The sequence below is a fragment of the Coptis chinensis genome, chromosome 5, assembly GCF_015680905.1.
Source record: "Coptis chinensis isolate HL-2020 chromosome 5, ASM1568090v1, whole genome shotgun sequence".
Classification (NCBI taxonomy): Eukaryota; Viridiplantae; Streptophyta; class Magnoliopsida; order Ranunculales; family Ranunculaceae; genus Coptis; species Coptis chinensis.
The window spans coordinates 73416260-73431452 of record NC_141460.1 but is presented as its reverse complement, the minus strand read 5'-3'; the positions used below and the strand labels follow the sequence as shown (position 1 = coordinate 73431452).

At 36.7% G+C, this 15193-nt stretch overlaps 1 protein-coding gene across 1 annotated transcript; it reads right to left on the bottom strand.

Moving 5' to 3' along the window:
* Positions 1-11598: 11598 nt before the first annotated feature.
* On the bottom strand, positions 11599-12315 carry LOC147498811 (uncharacterized). The gene has a single exon (XM_086563347.1). The coding sequence runs from the start codon at positions 12313-12315 to the stop codon at positions 11599-11601; it is 717 nt and encodes a 238-aa protein (XP_086419473.1).
* Between the last annotated feature and the right edge of the window lie 2878 nt (positions 12316-15193).

Sequence of the window (15193 nt, the reverse complement as noted above, 5' to 3'; positions counted from 1 at the left end):
TTTCTATCACTCAACTTTTTCATTAACAGTGACAGACAAGTTCTTAAGCTTCTCCACCAGCGGCCCAACCATCTCACTCTGCCCACACAGTTCACATTTAAGCATTATAATCCCTTTTCTAGCCAAGTTTGGCAACATCTCGGTAAATTCCCTCTCCCCTTGACACCATTTGGACAAGGGATGTCTTTATAAGGACATGCGCCTTTCCAATGATCTCTATCACCACAATAACAAGCATCCAAATCACTGTGTAGTTGTTGGAATCCATTGCAGCCAGGGTTGGAGCATATCAAAAACTTGTGCACTCTACCATTTTCATAAACTCCATAACGTGGTATCATAAAACAATTGCAATGTCGTTTATGGCAACGGGTATTAAGGCATTTGCAATCAAGTGCAGTGTGTTTCCTTGATTCACATATCTGACATGTGACCTGTTAGCCGAATGTAATCAACAGTTATTTGAAAATTAAAAGGGAGCTGAAAATAAAATGTAAAGAATATTGTATTGGCCATCACAGTAAATAGAAGGTAATAGAGGAATTAAATGAGGTTTTAGACCCTCTTACCACACCAACAGAATAATTGATTGGGGGAGTTGCATGATCTTGAGTAAGTTGAGTTTTGAATGTAAGTGAAGCTTCACCATCTTCGGTAGCTTTGAACGTCCAAGCAGAAGCCATCGAAAAATATATGATGTTGATGCTAATTAGTCTAATATGCATCCGGTGCATTTGAATATATATATTTTTGGGGGAACATGCCAATTTATGAGTTGCCCTTTTTTTTGTTTTTAGGGAGTCACACCTTTTTCTCAGGAATTGAATACCAAGTATTTCAATCGGATTTCAACTGTTTTTTCAACCCAAGTAACCGATAATTGAACCCTAATATTAAATTGAAATTGTTTTTTGATTTTGGAATCCAAAATTAAACCCCATTAGCTGCGAAGTGTGGAAGACTTGGCTTTGATTTGAATTTTGGGTTTCGCAGTGTAGCACTAATAAAATCTTATTTGCAGTTCCTAAACTTACAGGTAATACTATTTTCCTCACAACCCAATTTGTTTCATTTTAGTTTGAGATGTTTGATGTACCTTTACATGTTTTGTAGATGGGTCCGTTTGTAGATTGTGTGGTTTGGAATTTAGTGTCAGTTGATTGGGGCTTTCGTTTAATCTTGATTTAGTTTTTCATATAGTGTTTTACCAATTTTGTTCTACCCTAGCATGAGAGTTCTACTTAAGAATACTCTTTATGAATTGTTCTCCTTACTACTAATTTTGTCGTATTTTTGTTTGCTAATGAGGTTTTACTGTATACATATGGTGGACTAAATCTCTAGTTTATGGTAGATTGCCTAAATTTTTTATTCGTTGTTTATATTTGCTCTCTTCTAGGATGAAGAAAAAAGAGGCACAAAAGTACATTAGCCCTAAGAAGAAGGGCCAACAAAAGGAGGATAAAAATATAGGGGAAGACGTAGGGAAAACTGTATTATTATGGGCACGTTGCAGTTTATCAAAGTTGCAAAGGGATTTCTTTGATACATTAGAACCGCAAGAAGCAGCTGAATTGAGTTCGTCTCCTTTAGGGTTTTTGGTGAATGCGTATCCATTTGCAGTTCCTAGTCTGGTTGGTTCTGCAGATGAGGAACCAAGGATGTCCGAACTTTTTACCCATGAGAGACTGATTTTGGAAGTGTTGAAGAAGAGGGTCTAGAAGCTGACTTATAGAATTAAGGATGAATATTTGACTTTTAAGAAGTTTGATGTTGCGCTTTTTACGGGATTGTCTACCGATCAGCCTGATGGCATATACTATAGGATGTGTAAGAAGAAACCGACGAAGTTTAGGGAAAAGTATTTTGATGTTGCTCCCAGAAGTAAGCAGAAAAGTGCAATTTCTCTGGTTGAAATTTTAGAAGCTAGGGCAATGGAAAAGAAAAATTCCATCAATGATGTAGAGTGTTGGAATGATGTCTATAGACTAAACAGGCTGTATGTTCTAGGCTCTTTTCTGATATCCATGAGCCATTGTGGGGTCATCGTTCAAAATGTGGATGTTGCTGATGATTTGGTAGCCTTTGATAGGTTTCCTTGGGGCTATTTTGTATTTGAAGTTATTAAGAATAGTTTGGAGGCTCTTAACAAGAAAATGGAACTTCTGGACCAGCCCAATTTTAGTTCAGCCCTCTGTTTAATAATTTTTAGTCTTTGGATTTTCCTCCGTGTCACTTCTTTGGGTCCACATCGTTTAGATGAAAATGTTTTCCCTTAGTTGTTAGGATGGGTAGATATTCCAGGGAAAACAACAAGGGGTAGTACCTGGGAAGGGAAATTGAAGAATAGGAAGACTTTAGTGGTAAGGGAAGAGCTACGTCTTCCAGATTGTGTGAAAGAAAAGCTGGCTATGAAAAATGCACTTGAGGTGGTCAATCCTCTCTGTCGTCTGAAGTAGTTAGATTTTTATTTTGTTTATTTTGTCATATTTTGTAATAGCGTTAATTTTGTTATAGCTTGGAAGGAGTGTTAATACACACTATGTTGATCTTGACATACTCTGTGAAAGTCGGGGGGTAAGTTAATTATTGTTATTCCCTGACTATGTTGACTTTCCAAGTTGTTGTTTGGTCAGATTATTAAATATTAAACAGTATTTCAAATATGTACTTGATCATTTTGTAGGTGTCAGATGATAGGGTAATACGAATTCATCGCGAACCAAAAACAAGTACAGTTGAAAGTTGAAAATCAGCACTTGACCAAACTCCAGGGCAGAGACAGTTGAAATGTCTTGTAGATCTTAATGGTCCACTTGTGGGCTTTGGTACCAAGACTCGATTATCTTCACCAGAACTAGAAGAGAAAAAAATGCAGCTGGTTATAAGAAGAATGCGTTATGCGGAAAATATTATGGAATCACCGACAGCTGCTTCACTCGAGGAAGCTTTTTATCATTTTAAAAAAGGGTTAGTTAGACTTACCTAACACTAATTGCAACTAGTAATGGGGGGGTAAGTCTAACTAACCCTTTAAAAAAAAATTGTGTTTCTCAAGAGTATGTTTGTGTTGATGTTATTGAACAAGGTGCTTTGACGACAGTTGAAGAAGTGGTAAGTACTTGGGTTAATGTCATTGAAAAGGTTGGTTCGATCTTCGACAATGTATTTTTAGTGCATCTACCAAAAGTCTCATGTTCGCTTTACAAGGCTTTAAAAGTTAGTTTTATATAGGTGCCATAGATACCTATTTTAGTGACAATTATATGGTTATGCAGAATGAAGGTATTGCAAATAGAAGCGGTTTGTGTGGAAATACACGAGAGGCTATCCTGAGGGACCATAAAATCTTGGGACAAGTGAAGAAAAATGAGGGTGGTAAAGATATTGATAATTTAGTGCAAGTGAAATGTAGTGATGATGTTCTAGAAGAGGCTGTTGTAAAGATAAAGGAATTAACGATTGGTAGTGGAACCAAGCGAGTGGCTATCCGGATGGACCGCATTGAGAAGTCAAAAGTGATACATACCAACAAAGATCTGGAAATGGTAGGTTTTCTGATAAAAGTCAATATATAGTTAGTTTGCGACAATGTAAAGGGGCAAGCAACTCCTGGATTTAAAAGTTAAGTTTATATAGGTGCCATAGATACCTATTTTAGTGACAATTATGTGGTTATATAGAATGAAGGTATTGCAAATAGAAGCGGCTTGTGTTAAAAGACAAGAGCGGCTAGCCTGAGGGCCCGTAATATTTTGGGACAAGTGAGGAAAAATGAGGGTGGTCAAGACACTGATGATTTAGTTCAAGTGAAACGTAGTGATGCTGTTCTAAAAGAAGCTGCAGTGAAGACAAAGGAATTAGGGATTGGTAGTGGAACCAAGCAAGTGGCTATCCGGACGGACCTTATAGAGAAGTCAAAAGTGATACGTATCAACAAAGATCAGGAAAAGGTAGGTTTTCTAATAAAAATCAATATATTATGTGTTTGCGACAATGTAAAGGGGCAAGCACCTCCTGGATTTAAAAGTTAGGTTTATATAGGTGCCATAGATACCTATTTTAGTGGCAATTATGTGGTTATGCAGAACAAAGGTGTTGCAAATAGAAGTAGTTTGTGTGGAAAGACACGTTCGGCTAGCATGAGGGCTCGTAATATGTCGGGACAAGCGAGGAAAAATGAGGGTGATCAAGATGAAAATGAGGGTGGCAGAGATACAGATGAATTAAAAGAACCTGATGATGTTCTCAAAGAAACTGCTGTGAGGACAAAAGAATTAGGGACTGGTAATGGAACGAAGCAAGCAGCTATTCAGACGGATCGTAAAGCAAAGTCAAAAGTGAGTGTACCAACAATGATGTAGGAAAGGTCTGAAAACCGAAGTTCTGAAAAACTCAATGTATTTTGGTATTTTATTTATAAGGGGCTAGCAAGTACTGGTTGTTTAGAACTTAGGTTTATATATTTACTAATAATAGTGAAAATATTAATTGTGCAAAGTTTGTTGTGTTCAGTTACTGGAAAATGATGATGTTAAGTTATTGGAAAATGAAAGTTTTGAAGGGAACAATTGTAATGAAAGGGATCCTGATAAGGTTTTTCATTTATGTTATTTAATTTTATTTGAATTTTATTAATTTTTTGTATGAGAAATGTATTTATTCCCTTGTCATTATTGTTTACTTATTTACACAATGCATTTAACCTGGCCATTATTTTGAACAGGTGAAAGAAATCCTAAGAAGGAAGCTGGCACAGAGGAACAAATTTTCAGAAGCTGAAACTGAAGTGGCTCATATATACATTCCAAAGATTGTTAAAGTTATGGGTGAAGGACCTTTCATAAATAAGAGCTCTAAAGTAACTGCGCCAACTAAGCTATGGGATAAATGTGTGAACTGCAGCAGTTCAGAAGATTATGCCATTGAGTATTGGTTGGAGAGGGAATTGCTGAAAGGCAGGATATTGGTTACTGATATAATACACTATGGTAATGATTTAAAATTAGATTTGGCGACCTTCAACCTTCTCAAGGGCAGACAATGGTTGAATGATAAGGTTTATAGTATTTCTAACTACTACGTAATTATTTGTAGCTATATGTTAGGCTAACCTGTATATAAATAACACCTTTATTGTGTTTGAAGTTTATTTCTACCTACCTGGAGTTGCATAGGCAGTGGATTACTTACAAAAGGAAGTCTGTGCCACATACAACACCAAGTTTTGATACTTACACTATTTTGCCTGAGACATTTTTCCTAGTATTTGTTAAAATGAACACATCCTTTGTTTTTTTGGTTTGACAGGCATGAGAAGTGCTAAATATATGTTTGTTACTTTGTTTTAATTCGGAAAGAGGTACGTTTGCTAGACTTGTATGAACAAGTTGTTGGCATACTGCATGAGACAAGTCTTACTATTGAAGAGAAGATTTCAAAATGTGGGTTGTTGTTCTCATTCGATCTGATGATGACATTCAGAGATTTAGTTCAAGAAAACGTAGATGTGCCACATGTTTTGAAATCAAACGGGTTAATGATGGCGTTAAACGTAGGGAAGAACACACATTGGGTCCTTGTTGTCTTCAACTTCTTGACATGGACATGTTATGTGTACGATTCTTCGAAAGCACCGGAAAGCGACCTAAATTCGAAGTTGAAGGCACTTGGTGTGCTACTGCCTGTTGGCATACTGTTGCATGATACAAAGTGTATGATGGATATGTAGTTTGGAAAGGACTGGGAAATTGTGTTTGTAGAGTGTGCTAAACAAAATGATACATGGAATTGTAGGGTGTATGTACTTGCATTTGCCGATTGTGTTATCAGGAATATGCATGTTGTGTTTAGAAAAGAACCGTATTGCCTTCGAAAAGCCCTAGCGAAGGACTTAATAGACTGTGGGATTAATGAAGAGGAATTCAACAAGGTCTGATTCAAGAAAATGCGAGTTTGAAAGATACGTGACAGCGGAACTGATTGGGGATGGGGAGTGGTAGTGAATGTCATGAAAAAGTCCCCTACAACATTGGGCAATTTGTCATCATATCGGCCTTGTCTTCACACGGTAGTGGCTATATATTGGATACTCAACTTCATTGCCCTCCTGGTTCAACTGAGAATGGTGAGTGCTTAGCTTGAGTCATCAAATTACATATACTGATACCTAACACCTAACTTAACTAACTGATCATGACACCTTGATGGTCTAGTTCACTGACTTCATACTTTATGACACCTTCATCCACTCTGGCAATGTGACACCGTTGCTAACCTTTTTGTTTTGGTTTGCTAGTCTTATTTGCCTTTGACATATTGTTTATGTCAAGGTCTTTTTTTATGAATACACTAGCATCAATTGCCGTAGGCACCCTATTTTGACCTTCAGATGCAATTGCCTTGTAACTTTGCATGGGCAGGGAGATCAAAGGAAACATGCAATGAGTTTCCATTAACCTATCCAACTTTGTTACCTACACCAATACATATATACCTTGGTCTATTCATTGTAGGTTCTTATATATTTAACATCCATTTATCATATTATTGCCGCACTTTCTCAAAAGTCATAAGAAATTTCTTATGTATAATAATATGTCCATGCCTATTACTTTATTACCGTGTAAAGGTGTACATCTACTCTCTATTTCATATCTAGTTATAAGAATCTCACTACATCCATTTTTTCAATTGCAAAATTCAAGTGGGCTAATGTGTTAAAGACGTGGGGGAAATGTTTTGGGTTTTCTTGAAGTGCAAACGCTACATGTTGGTGAAAATGTTTCCAAGCAAGTATACATTTTGTATGTAGTAGATCTCTTTCTATGATATAACTATGTATTTTGGACAATTTTTTTGTACTCTAATTTGGACAAGTTTTTTTTTGTTGTATGTTTTCATGGTTTATTTTCTTGTGTTGTTTAGCTATTACCAAATCTGAAGCAGGAACTAGGTCGCATTAAAAACAGTACAAAATTATAAAAGTTTTTGCTGCACTAAGAGTGTGCCCGATAACAAATGCAATAACTAGCATACCACTTTTATCCATGTATGAAAATGTTACTAATGCTTGAATGCTTGATATTGAATTGAAACCTAAATAAACATTGACCTTTTGTTTCATATGGAAATTGATTATCAGGTAAATTTTGATACCCCTTTCTAGACTATGAACAATGAATGTTCTTACTCTTGTTGGGATATGAACATTCAGTGTTCATACACCTAGTAGATTATGAACAATGAATGTTGATACCATTGAACTATGAACAATGAATGTTCATACTTGACATTACATAACAGAATAATGTTTATACCATTGGACTATGAACATTCAATGTTCATAGTTTGTGGACTATGAACAATGAATGTTCATACTCTTGTTGGCCTATGAACATTCAGTGTTCATACACCTAGTGGACTATGAACAATAAATGTTCATACCTATTTGGACTATGAACATTCATTGTTCATACCATTGAACTATGAACAATGAATGTTCATACTTGACCTTACATCAACCGAATAATGTTTATACTTTGCTATTTTTTAATTTTGATATCTGACCTTCATTTATTTGTAGAACTTACTTCAATTATACTTTGTTTTGAATCTCAAAAATTCTCAATTCAACAGGTCATCGATTGGTGGTCTCTCCAACTTCGTAAAAAGTTCCCAACCAAAAAAGAAACATGTCTACTATCTGCCAACTCAAAAGTGAATTATTTATTTCAAATTATTGTTTCATATCTATTTTGTGGTTGGTCTCACATTCTTATTATTTCACATGACTCAATGTCACAAAGATATCTTTGGAAGGAGGCATTGCAAAAATAGTAGACACAATCGACTTGAATTGCAAAAATTTGGACAAGTTTTTTTTTTTTGTTGGATTCGATATGTTTTGATGGTTTATTTTCTTGTGTTGTTTAGTTTATTTGTTACCAAATTTGAAGCGGGGAAGCGGTCGCATTTAAAAACAGTACAAAATTATAAAAGTTTTTGCTGCGCTAAGAGTGTGGCCGATAACAAAAGCAATAACTAGCAGACCACTTTTAGCCATGTTTGAAAGCGTTACCAAAGCTTGAATGCTTGATATTGAATTGAAACCTAAATCAACATATTGACCAGAAATTGATTTGGTCAAGAGCATAAAAAACGTACTTCATTGATTAGGCTATTTCATTAGGACTGCTATTTGATTAGGACTGCTAAAAACAAAAAAAAATGATTATGTTATCGTTTAATTGCAGTATAACCATACTACATTGGCGTATAACCAAACTACATTGTCTATTTAAAGAACATGCATAAGAAACCAGAATCGATAATAAACTAGAAAGATTGATGTCACCCTAAATATAAGTAGTACATTACAAGATACAACTACGGGTTAAACCGAGTTGCAGCAATGTCTGACATGAATGGGAGAATGGAGTGTTTGCCGATATTTGAGATTCCTTTGACAAATAGCAACTTCTCTACACTGAAATCGTACAAAGGATAGTGTCATTGCATTCAAAAACTGCAATATTTTCTGTGGGTAGGTCGACGAAACACGGGTGACGGTAATGTAGTGAATACAATTTGTCCAACGAATAAGTCCTCGGTTCACTCCACAACCTAATGTCGTAATCATGTGTAAAACCCTAAGTTCTAATTTCTCAGTAGTATTGTTCTCCACACCCCAGAACCTGAATACAATAGCAATAGTACCATTAAACTGAAACAGTTTGTAACACTTTGGTGGGGATTTAGTCTATGGTAGCCCAATCCTTGTCCAAGATTCGAGGGCAATGTTAAATACCAATATGCCTGCACCATAAAGAGACCAGTGAAGGGATCCTTTTGCAGCCACTGTGGGCTTCTTCCTGATATGTTCATCAGGAAATGCCAACTCCAAGTCGTTCAACCTTCTCCATTTCAAACTTTGGGAATCAAACAATTCAATATACTTGATGTGAGATTGCTTCGTTCTATTTGCTCGGGTAGGCCTTACAGAGTTCAATTTGGGATCTAACAGTCAAACTATAGTGAAACATAATGGTTCCATTGAATTCACCAACATTCCAAGGGATTCTATAAAGAATCTAACTCTAGGAGTATTGAGTTGATAGACCTCTCCTGTCGTTGGTTTGCAAACATAATATTTTTGGTTTTTCTCGCAAGGTGTGGTCAAGGGAACAATACCTTGCATTGAAGACGCAGCGATTGCAGTACCGTGCGGTTTGCACTTCAGTGTTGGGGTTGGAATTGGTGGGTTGTTGTCAATGCTAGATGCGAAAGATACTGTGGATTCCCATTTCTTGTTAGTATTTATAAGGTAAGCAATAAATGATCCCGTGAGTAACACGTTGTCCATTACAAAGGAATTTGGACTTGTAAGGCTTTCCCATTCTCGGGACACAAATTTTGACTTCTGGACAAATGGGAGTGGAACACGTTTAAGAACCGTACCTCTGCCCATATATCTATATGCAAGTCCTTTCCGTTGTTGTTGTTGTGTGCAGTACACGAAGAGGCTGCCATTATATGGTTGATCTGCTGTCTATTTCTGCTTTGTATGCCATAAACTGTTTCCATGACTCTGTTTAAGGATTTTATACTGAATTAGATGGAGGTTACTGGAAACATTTTCTCAAGTCTCGGTTCCCTTTTTGCAAAGTATTACACCCTAGTAAGCGGTTTAAGAATATAATAATTGTTTATTAGTTCCCTTATTAACTGGAGTAAGAAGGGGATGCGTGGTTAATTGGGAACATGCCATAAGTTTACATGTAGCGTATGTTTGCAAACCTTAAAAAGTAGATTTGGTGTGGCAAAAGTAGAAGGGAGAAAAAGAAGGGAAAGGTCTAGTAGTGAATAATATCTCTCAAAGCTCTAGGTGGTGGGTTTATAGGAAGAAACTGAAGGTGTGAATTGGGGTCTGTGTTTTGTTATGGGGACCTGCTTTTCCCACTTCCCAAAGAGACAGAGAATAAATATGAGTAATGCTACGGGAACAGCATGGCTTCCATCTAAGTGAAAAACCAAACAAAATACGCCACGTTGCTTCTGTGAAACTGGGAACCTTTAACTACGGTTTAAAATATAAATTCTAAATTTAAAAGAAAAAAGGGTGGTAAAGTTCCTTGATTAAAATTTTTTTGCCTATTTTCTCTATTTTCTAATCAACCGGTATCCAGTTTCGTAGTTGCCACGTGGCATGTTGTGTTTGGTCTGTCACGTAGATAGAGGCCAGTAGCTGTCTCTTTAGCATTTTCAAATAAATATGGGAGAATAAACCAACCCAATAAGTGTAGAGGGTGTAGGGTATAGATCTTCCCATAGATATTTATTGACCATAAATTGACTTTAAATTGATTGGGTAAAGAACCCTAAAGGACAGTTATCTCGATTCATTCATGCATACATTGATTAGGCTATTTCATTAAGGACTATTATTTGATTAGGACTGCTAAAAACTAAGAAAATTGCATTCATATGTTTATTCATTACAAGGATTTCGCACTCATATCTTGATTCATTCATGCATACATTACTTAAGACTCATTTTTGCAAAGTCTGATAGTGCCATCTTTATGGTAACCATTGGGTCAAATTTTTCAGTCTTTTGTCTTGCCTCCTTCATTGCATTAGACAACCACTCAAAACTTAAACATAGTGAGCATTTCAAGTACTTTCTCCCAGTGTTCAACCCATTTTGAGTAGTCTTGAGTGACCTCTCTCCACCACACATCTTTTTATTGCAGACACAATTGTTCCATGGGCATTGTATATATCTTCCAGTAGCTTGTATCTCCGCACTTGTGACATCCATTTGTTGAATCATTTTTAACATCTAAAATAGCCTCATCAAGCCATTTTAATCCACTCTGACAGTTCCCATATTGGCACTTTAGATACTTTCTATCGGGATTTCTTGATCTTTGAGAGAGCTGCAACATAAGAAACCCATCGCATTTAGGATCTTCGTAGGGGGTTTACACCCAAGGACATCTATAAGCTGGATGTCCTACTTCATTGCAAATTTGGCACTGAATCTGGAAAAATATATAATTTAAAGAGAATTTTAGATACCCCCTTAAATCACCGAAATCATTTGAAAAATCCCCCTGTTGCAGAAAAACGAAAAAGATGACAATATTGAAAATGATGAACTAATTACCAACATTAGTTGAAGAAGAAAACATCAATTTCTGAAATTTTGTTTAGTTTTCACTCACTTTTAAAGGTTAAATTTGAAGCAATTGCTGACAAAGATGATTGCAACGACTCTCCAACGGTTACTCAGTGACAACCGTTAGATTAATCTCATAGTGATAAAGGTGAGTTAGTTGCGTGTGGACTAGTGAAGCCACGTTGGAAGATGCAAAACTTGGTTAAAGGGAAACAACATCTAACACTAACACTCAAACAACATCTAACACTAACACTCAAACAAAAAAGTACTATAAAACAAAGTGCTTCATATACTGCAACAACATCAAACAAAGTACTTAATCAGACAAGTACTTCAACAACATCTAACACTCAAACAAAAAAGGGAAACAAAAATTACAACAGTATATAAGAATAAAAATGATTTGCCAATTTTCACAATCCAGCGTCTGAAGGGGCATGCAAACGAGAGTTGATGAGTTGCAGATAATGTGGCCAAGATGGATCGCTCTCTGTAAGAGCTTGCTGGCCAAAATGATGTTGCTCGATGTACTTTTGGACATTTTTACTTGTCGCTAATCCTTCCAAATACATCCTAATATCACCCCCAGGTCTTAAGGAATTATCGTTTTCATTCTGAAAATCGTATGAAGTCGGGAATATGGCAGTGTGTGCGGAATTAAACAATGCTTTATATAGAGAATCATCCAACATCACTGTGTTTGATTCATTATACTCTTTCCTCTCCCAAGGAAGATTTGGGTCATCCTTATCCCAAAGTTTGACCAGTTCTTTTAACATGACAGGCTTGTCAATGTTGTCAACAGTGTGCAACTCAGTGGTAGTGCAATGGGATTGGTCCCAACAAAATGCCAACTGGTACCTTCTTTCGGGCATAATGAAATCGAGCAGACGGACCAAATTAAGTTTTTTCCTTGATGACCATACACCCACATAGAACCTTTCAAAACAAAACTTCAAAAAATCATCACAGAATGGCCTCCTTATAATTGCCTTTCCTAAAATGAATGTGTCGGCTTTGAATCCAAGTGGCAGGTCCAGCTTGTTAGCTACGTGAACAAGCACACCATTGAGATCAAGAATGAGAAGTATTCGGTTTGGTTTACTCATTGGTGGTCTATGATTGACCATGCCTTCTTTACATAGAGATTGGACGTCTTCCTTTTGCTGAGAAATTGTCTCTCTGTAATTCCACAATCTAGAAGGTCCTTTGCTATTGTCATCCTAATATGGACAACAACCCTTCCAAATTGGACGTGTGCACCCCACAGCAACTGATTTGCATAAGCTAGTATGAAAACACCGCAATTCCATGAATCATGTTGTTTAACACAATCAATAAGAATAATTTCCCACTGTCTCTGCAACTGTGACCGATGTATGTGATAGGGTTATATACTAAAAACATTACTTTTGTATTAACTCTAATTCTTTATATTTTGAATGAGAATCATATGAACAAATGTTATGCATATTATATATGTTATTAGTTATATGCATGTGTCTAATACTTTATATTGTAGATGATATGGTGTGTGGTGACACACATAAGATCATATCATCAGTACCTTATAAAGTATAGGTTTGACTTTACCCCCGTTTTCAAAAATATTAGTGATACCCCCCCAATTGCAAGATCCAACGGTTACGAGATGAATTTTTTTTTTCAGAAATCTGACCGTTGGATCACTCAAATGGGGGGGGGGGGGTATCACTAATATTTTTGAAAATGGGGGGTAACACTAATTGCAATTAGTAATGGGGGGGGTAAGTCTAACTAACCCTAAAGTATAAGTAAACGTTCACAACCTAAATGGATTTGGACAAACTATTGGTATGGTTGTAGTATAATCTGGTATTAGTCTATCTTGACTATAGGATTACACTAGTACACTTTGTGTGTATTGAACAGGACCAAGTGAGGTTGTTTCTCTTTATACTAACTATATAAGAGAACAAACACCTCTGTTATTATCGATGCTTGTCCTCTTAATCCGGATATAATAACGGGCACTTATGTGCATTGTACATTGCTTTAAATCATCAATGAGTGAGATTCATTTGTTAATCAACAAACTCGATGGATTGGGTAATGACATTATATGTAAGGTGTGATGTTGATTATAGAAGGAATCCGTGACCCGCAGAAAGTCGGGTTGATGATGTCCCCTTGAGGAGCTCAAAAAGATTGTCATGTAAACCCTGCAGGTGGATTTATTCCGACATAACAATGAGGTTGAGTGGTACTACTCAAGGACATAAGAAGTTGATTAATGTAGTTGTCAGTAACTTGACTTAATCAACGGACATTCGATATCTTAAACATGGGAAGATCAACGAGCATATAATATGGAGCCCATAAACGCTGACACATAATTTGGGATTAGGGCGGTAGTGTAACAATGGCCTTTAGTGGAATAAGCCATTTGTTGACGGACTTAGGCCGTGTGTTCTGGGTGAACATGGGAAGCCCAAGCCCATCAGAAGGCCCAACTCTAATATCTCCTCATGGTCCCTATTATAGCCTATATAAAGGAAACCTCTTTCTCTGGCCATTTTCTACACAAGAAAATTCAAGGTTTTGCTCAAGAAAAATAGATCCAAAATCGGATCCAATTTTGTGAGTGAGAGAGGCCAAGAGAGAAAGAAGAGGTTGGAAGATCGTTGCCCACACAATGTCCACTTTGTGCATAGGAATACAACAGAAGATCAAGAGGTTGATTTCAGATTTCATAGCTATTGGATTCTCAGAGATATCAAGAAGTTGATCTAAAAAGGTAAATTTCTAACCAAACCGTGACACCCCTTATTCCGCTGCGCGTGGGTGTTTCGCGGTTCGTAGTAAACCATTCGGCAAAACCATAACGGTTCCTATAGTATGCACTGAGGATCATGTACTAACAATCCATAAGGTAGCACTGCACCTATCATCTTCAAAGTTGGTAGAGTGTCGAATATTATTGATTCTAAGGAATCATACAGAAGACACTTCCAAGTAGAAAAGTCAAAAATAGCAAGAACCCAGTGTTTGTTCATTCCCACACTCAAAGCCAACATTACTCCTTTAGATTTCATTGCATGGGATACATCACTTTTTTCTGAAACCATATCTCTGACGAGCATTGTCAGGCTCCATTAGGGACGCAGTTTCTGAAATCTTTTGCTCTGTAGTCAGACTTCTATCATTTAACTTGCCCTCTAGGGTTTGATATAAGGTAAGTAGGAAAACTTGTATAACTCAAAAATTCCAATTGTTAAGTAATACAATTGCTAAAAATATGAGAATGAGGTAGAGAGTGACATAACTAACCAGAATGAGCGTGTCTGCAATAATATTGTACTTTCCTGAATCCCGAGTTTTATACCGAGATTGCCCCTCCTTCAGCTGCCACCTTCTGAGTAATTCCATGTAGATGGAGAGAACCTTAAAGGGAAATTTTAAAAAAAATAAATAAATAAAACAGTGGTAAAATAAAGGAAGAGGGTGACTAACTGGTAAGAATCAACAACATATATATTTTGCAAAACAATATAGACCTCATCGTTTAGCCATCCTTGGTGCTTGAGAAAGGAGAAGATTCTCATATTTAGTTCTTAACCATGTCCATAGCGCCTGACTATGACAGTGGATGCAACAGCCCTGACCCATTCGTCTTCCTCATACTAGCTCCAGTAATGTGCACTCAGTTCTCCAGACGTTGTCCATTTATCGCGGTCACTAGGCAATTCATTCACTATGGGTATTGAGTAGTTCCTCCCTACCAATGGAATTTCATCAAATTTTGCATGAATTTTGTCTTCACAAATGGTATATATTGCTTCTTCAAGGTGAGAAAATTTGTTCCACTACCTACTCTTCGAAGTATACCATTGCTTCCCCTGTAGAAATCAGTCGTCAGAAACATCACATATTCTGTACGAATGGATGGAAAAATAACTCCTGTAGGCAAATTTTATACTGAGATTGGCAACTATAGATTACAATGTTTAACAAACGCACCCTGTAATG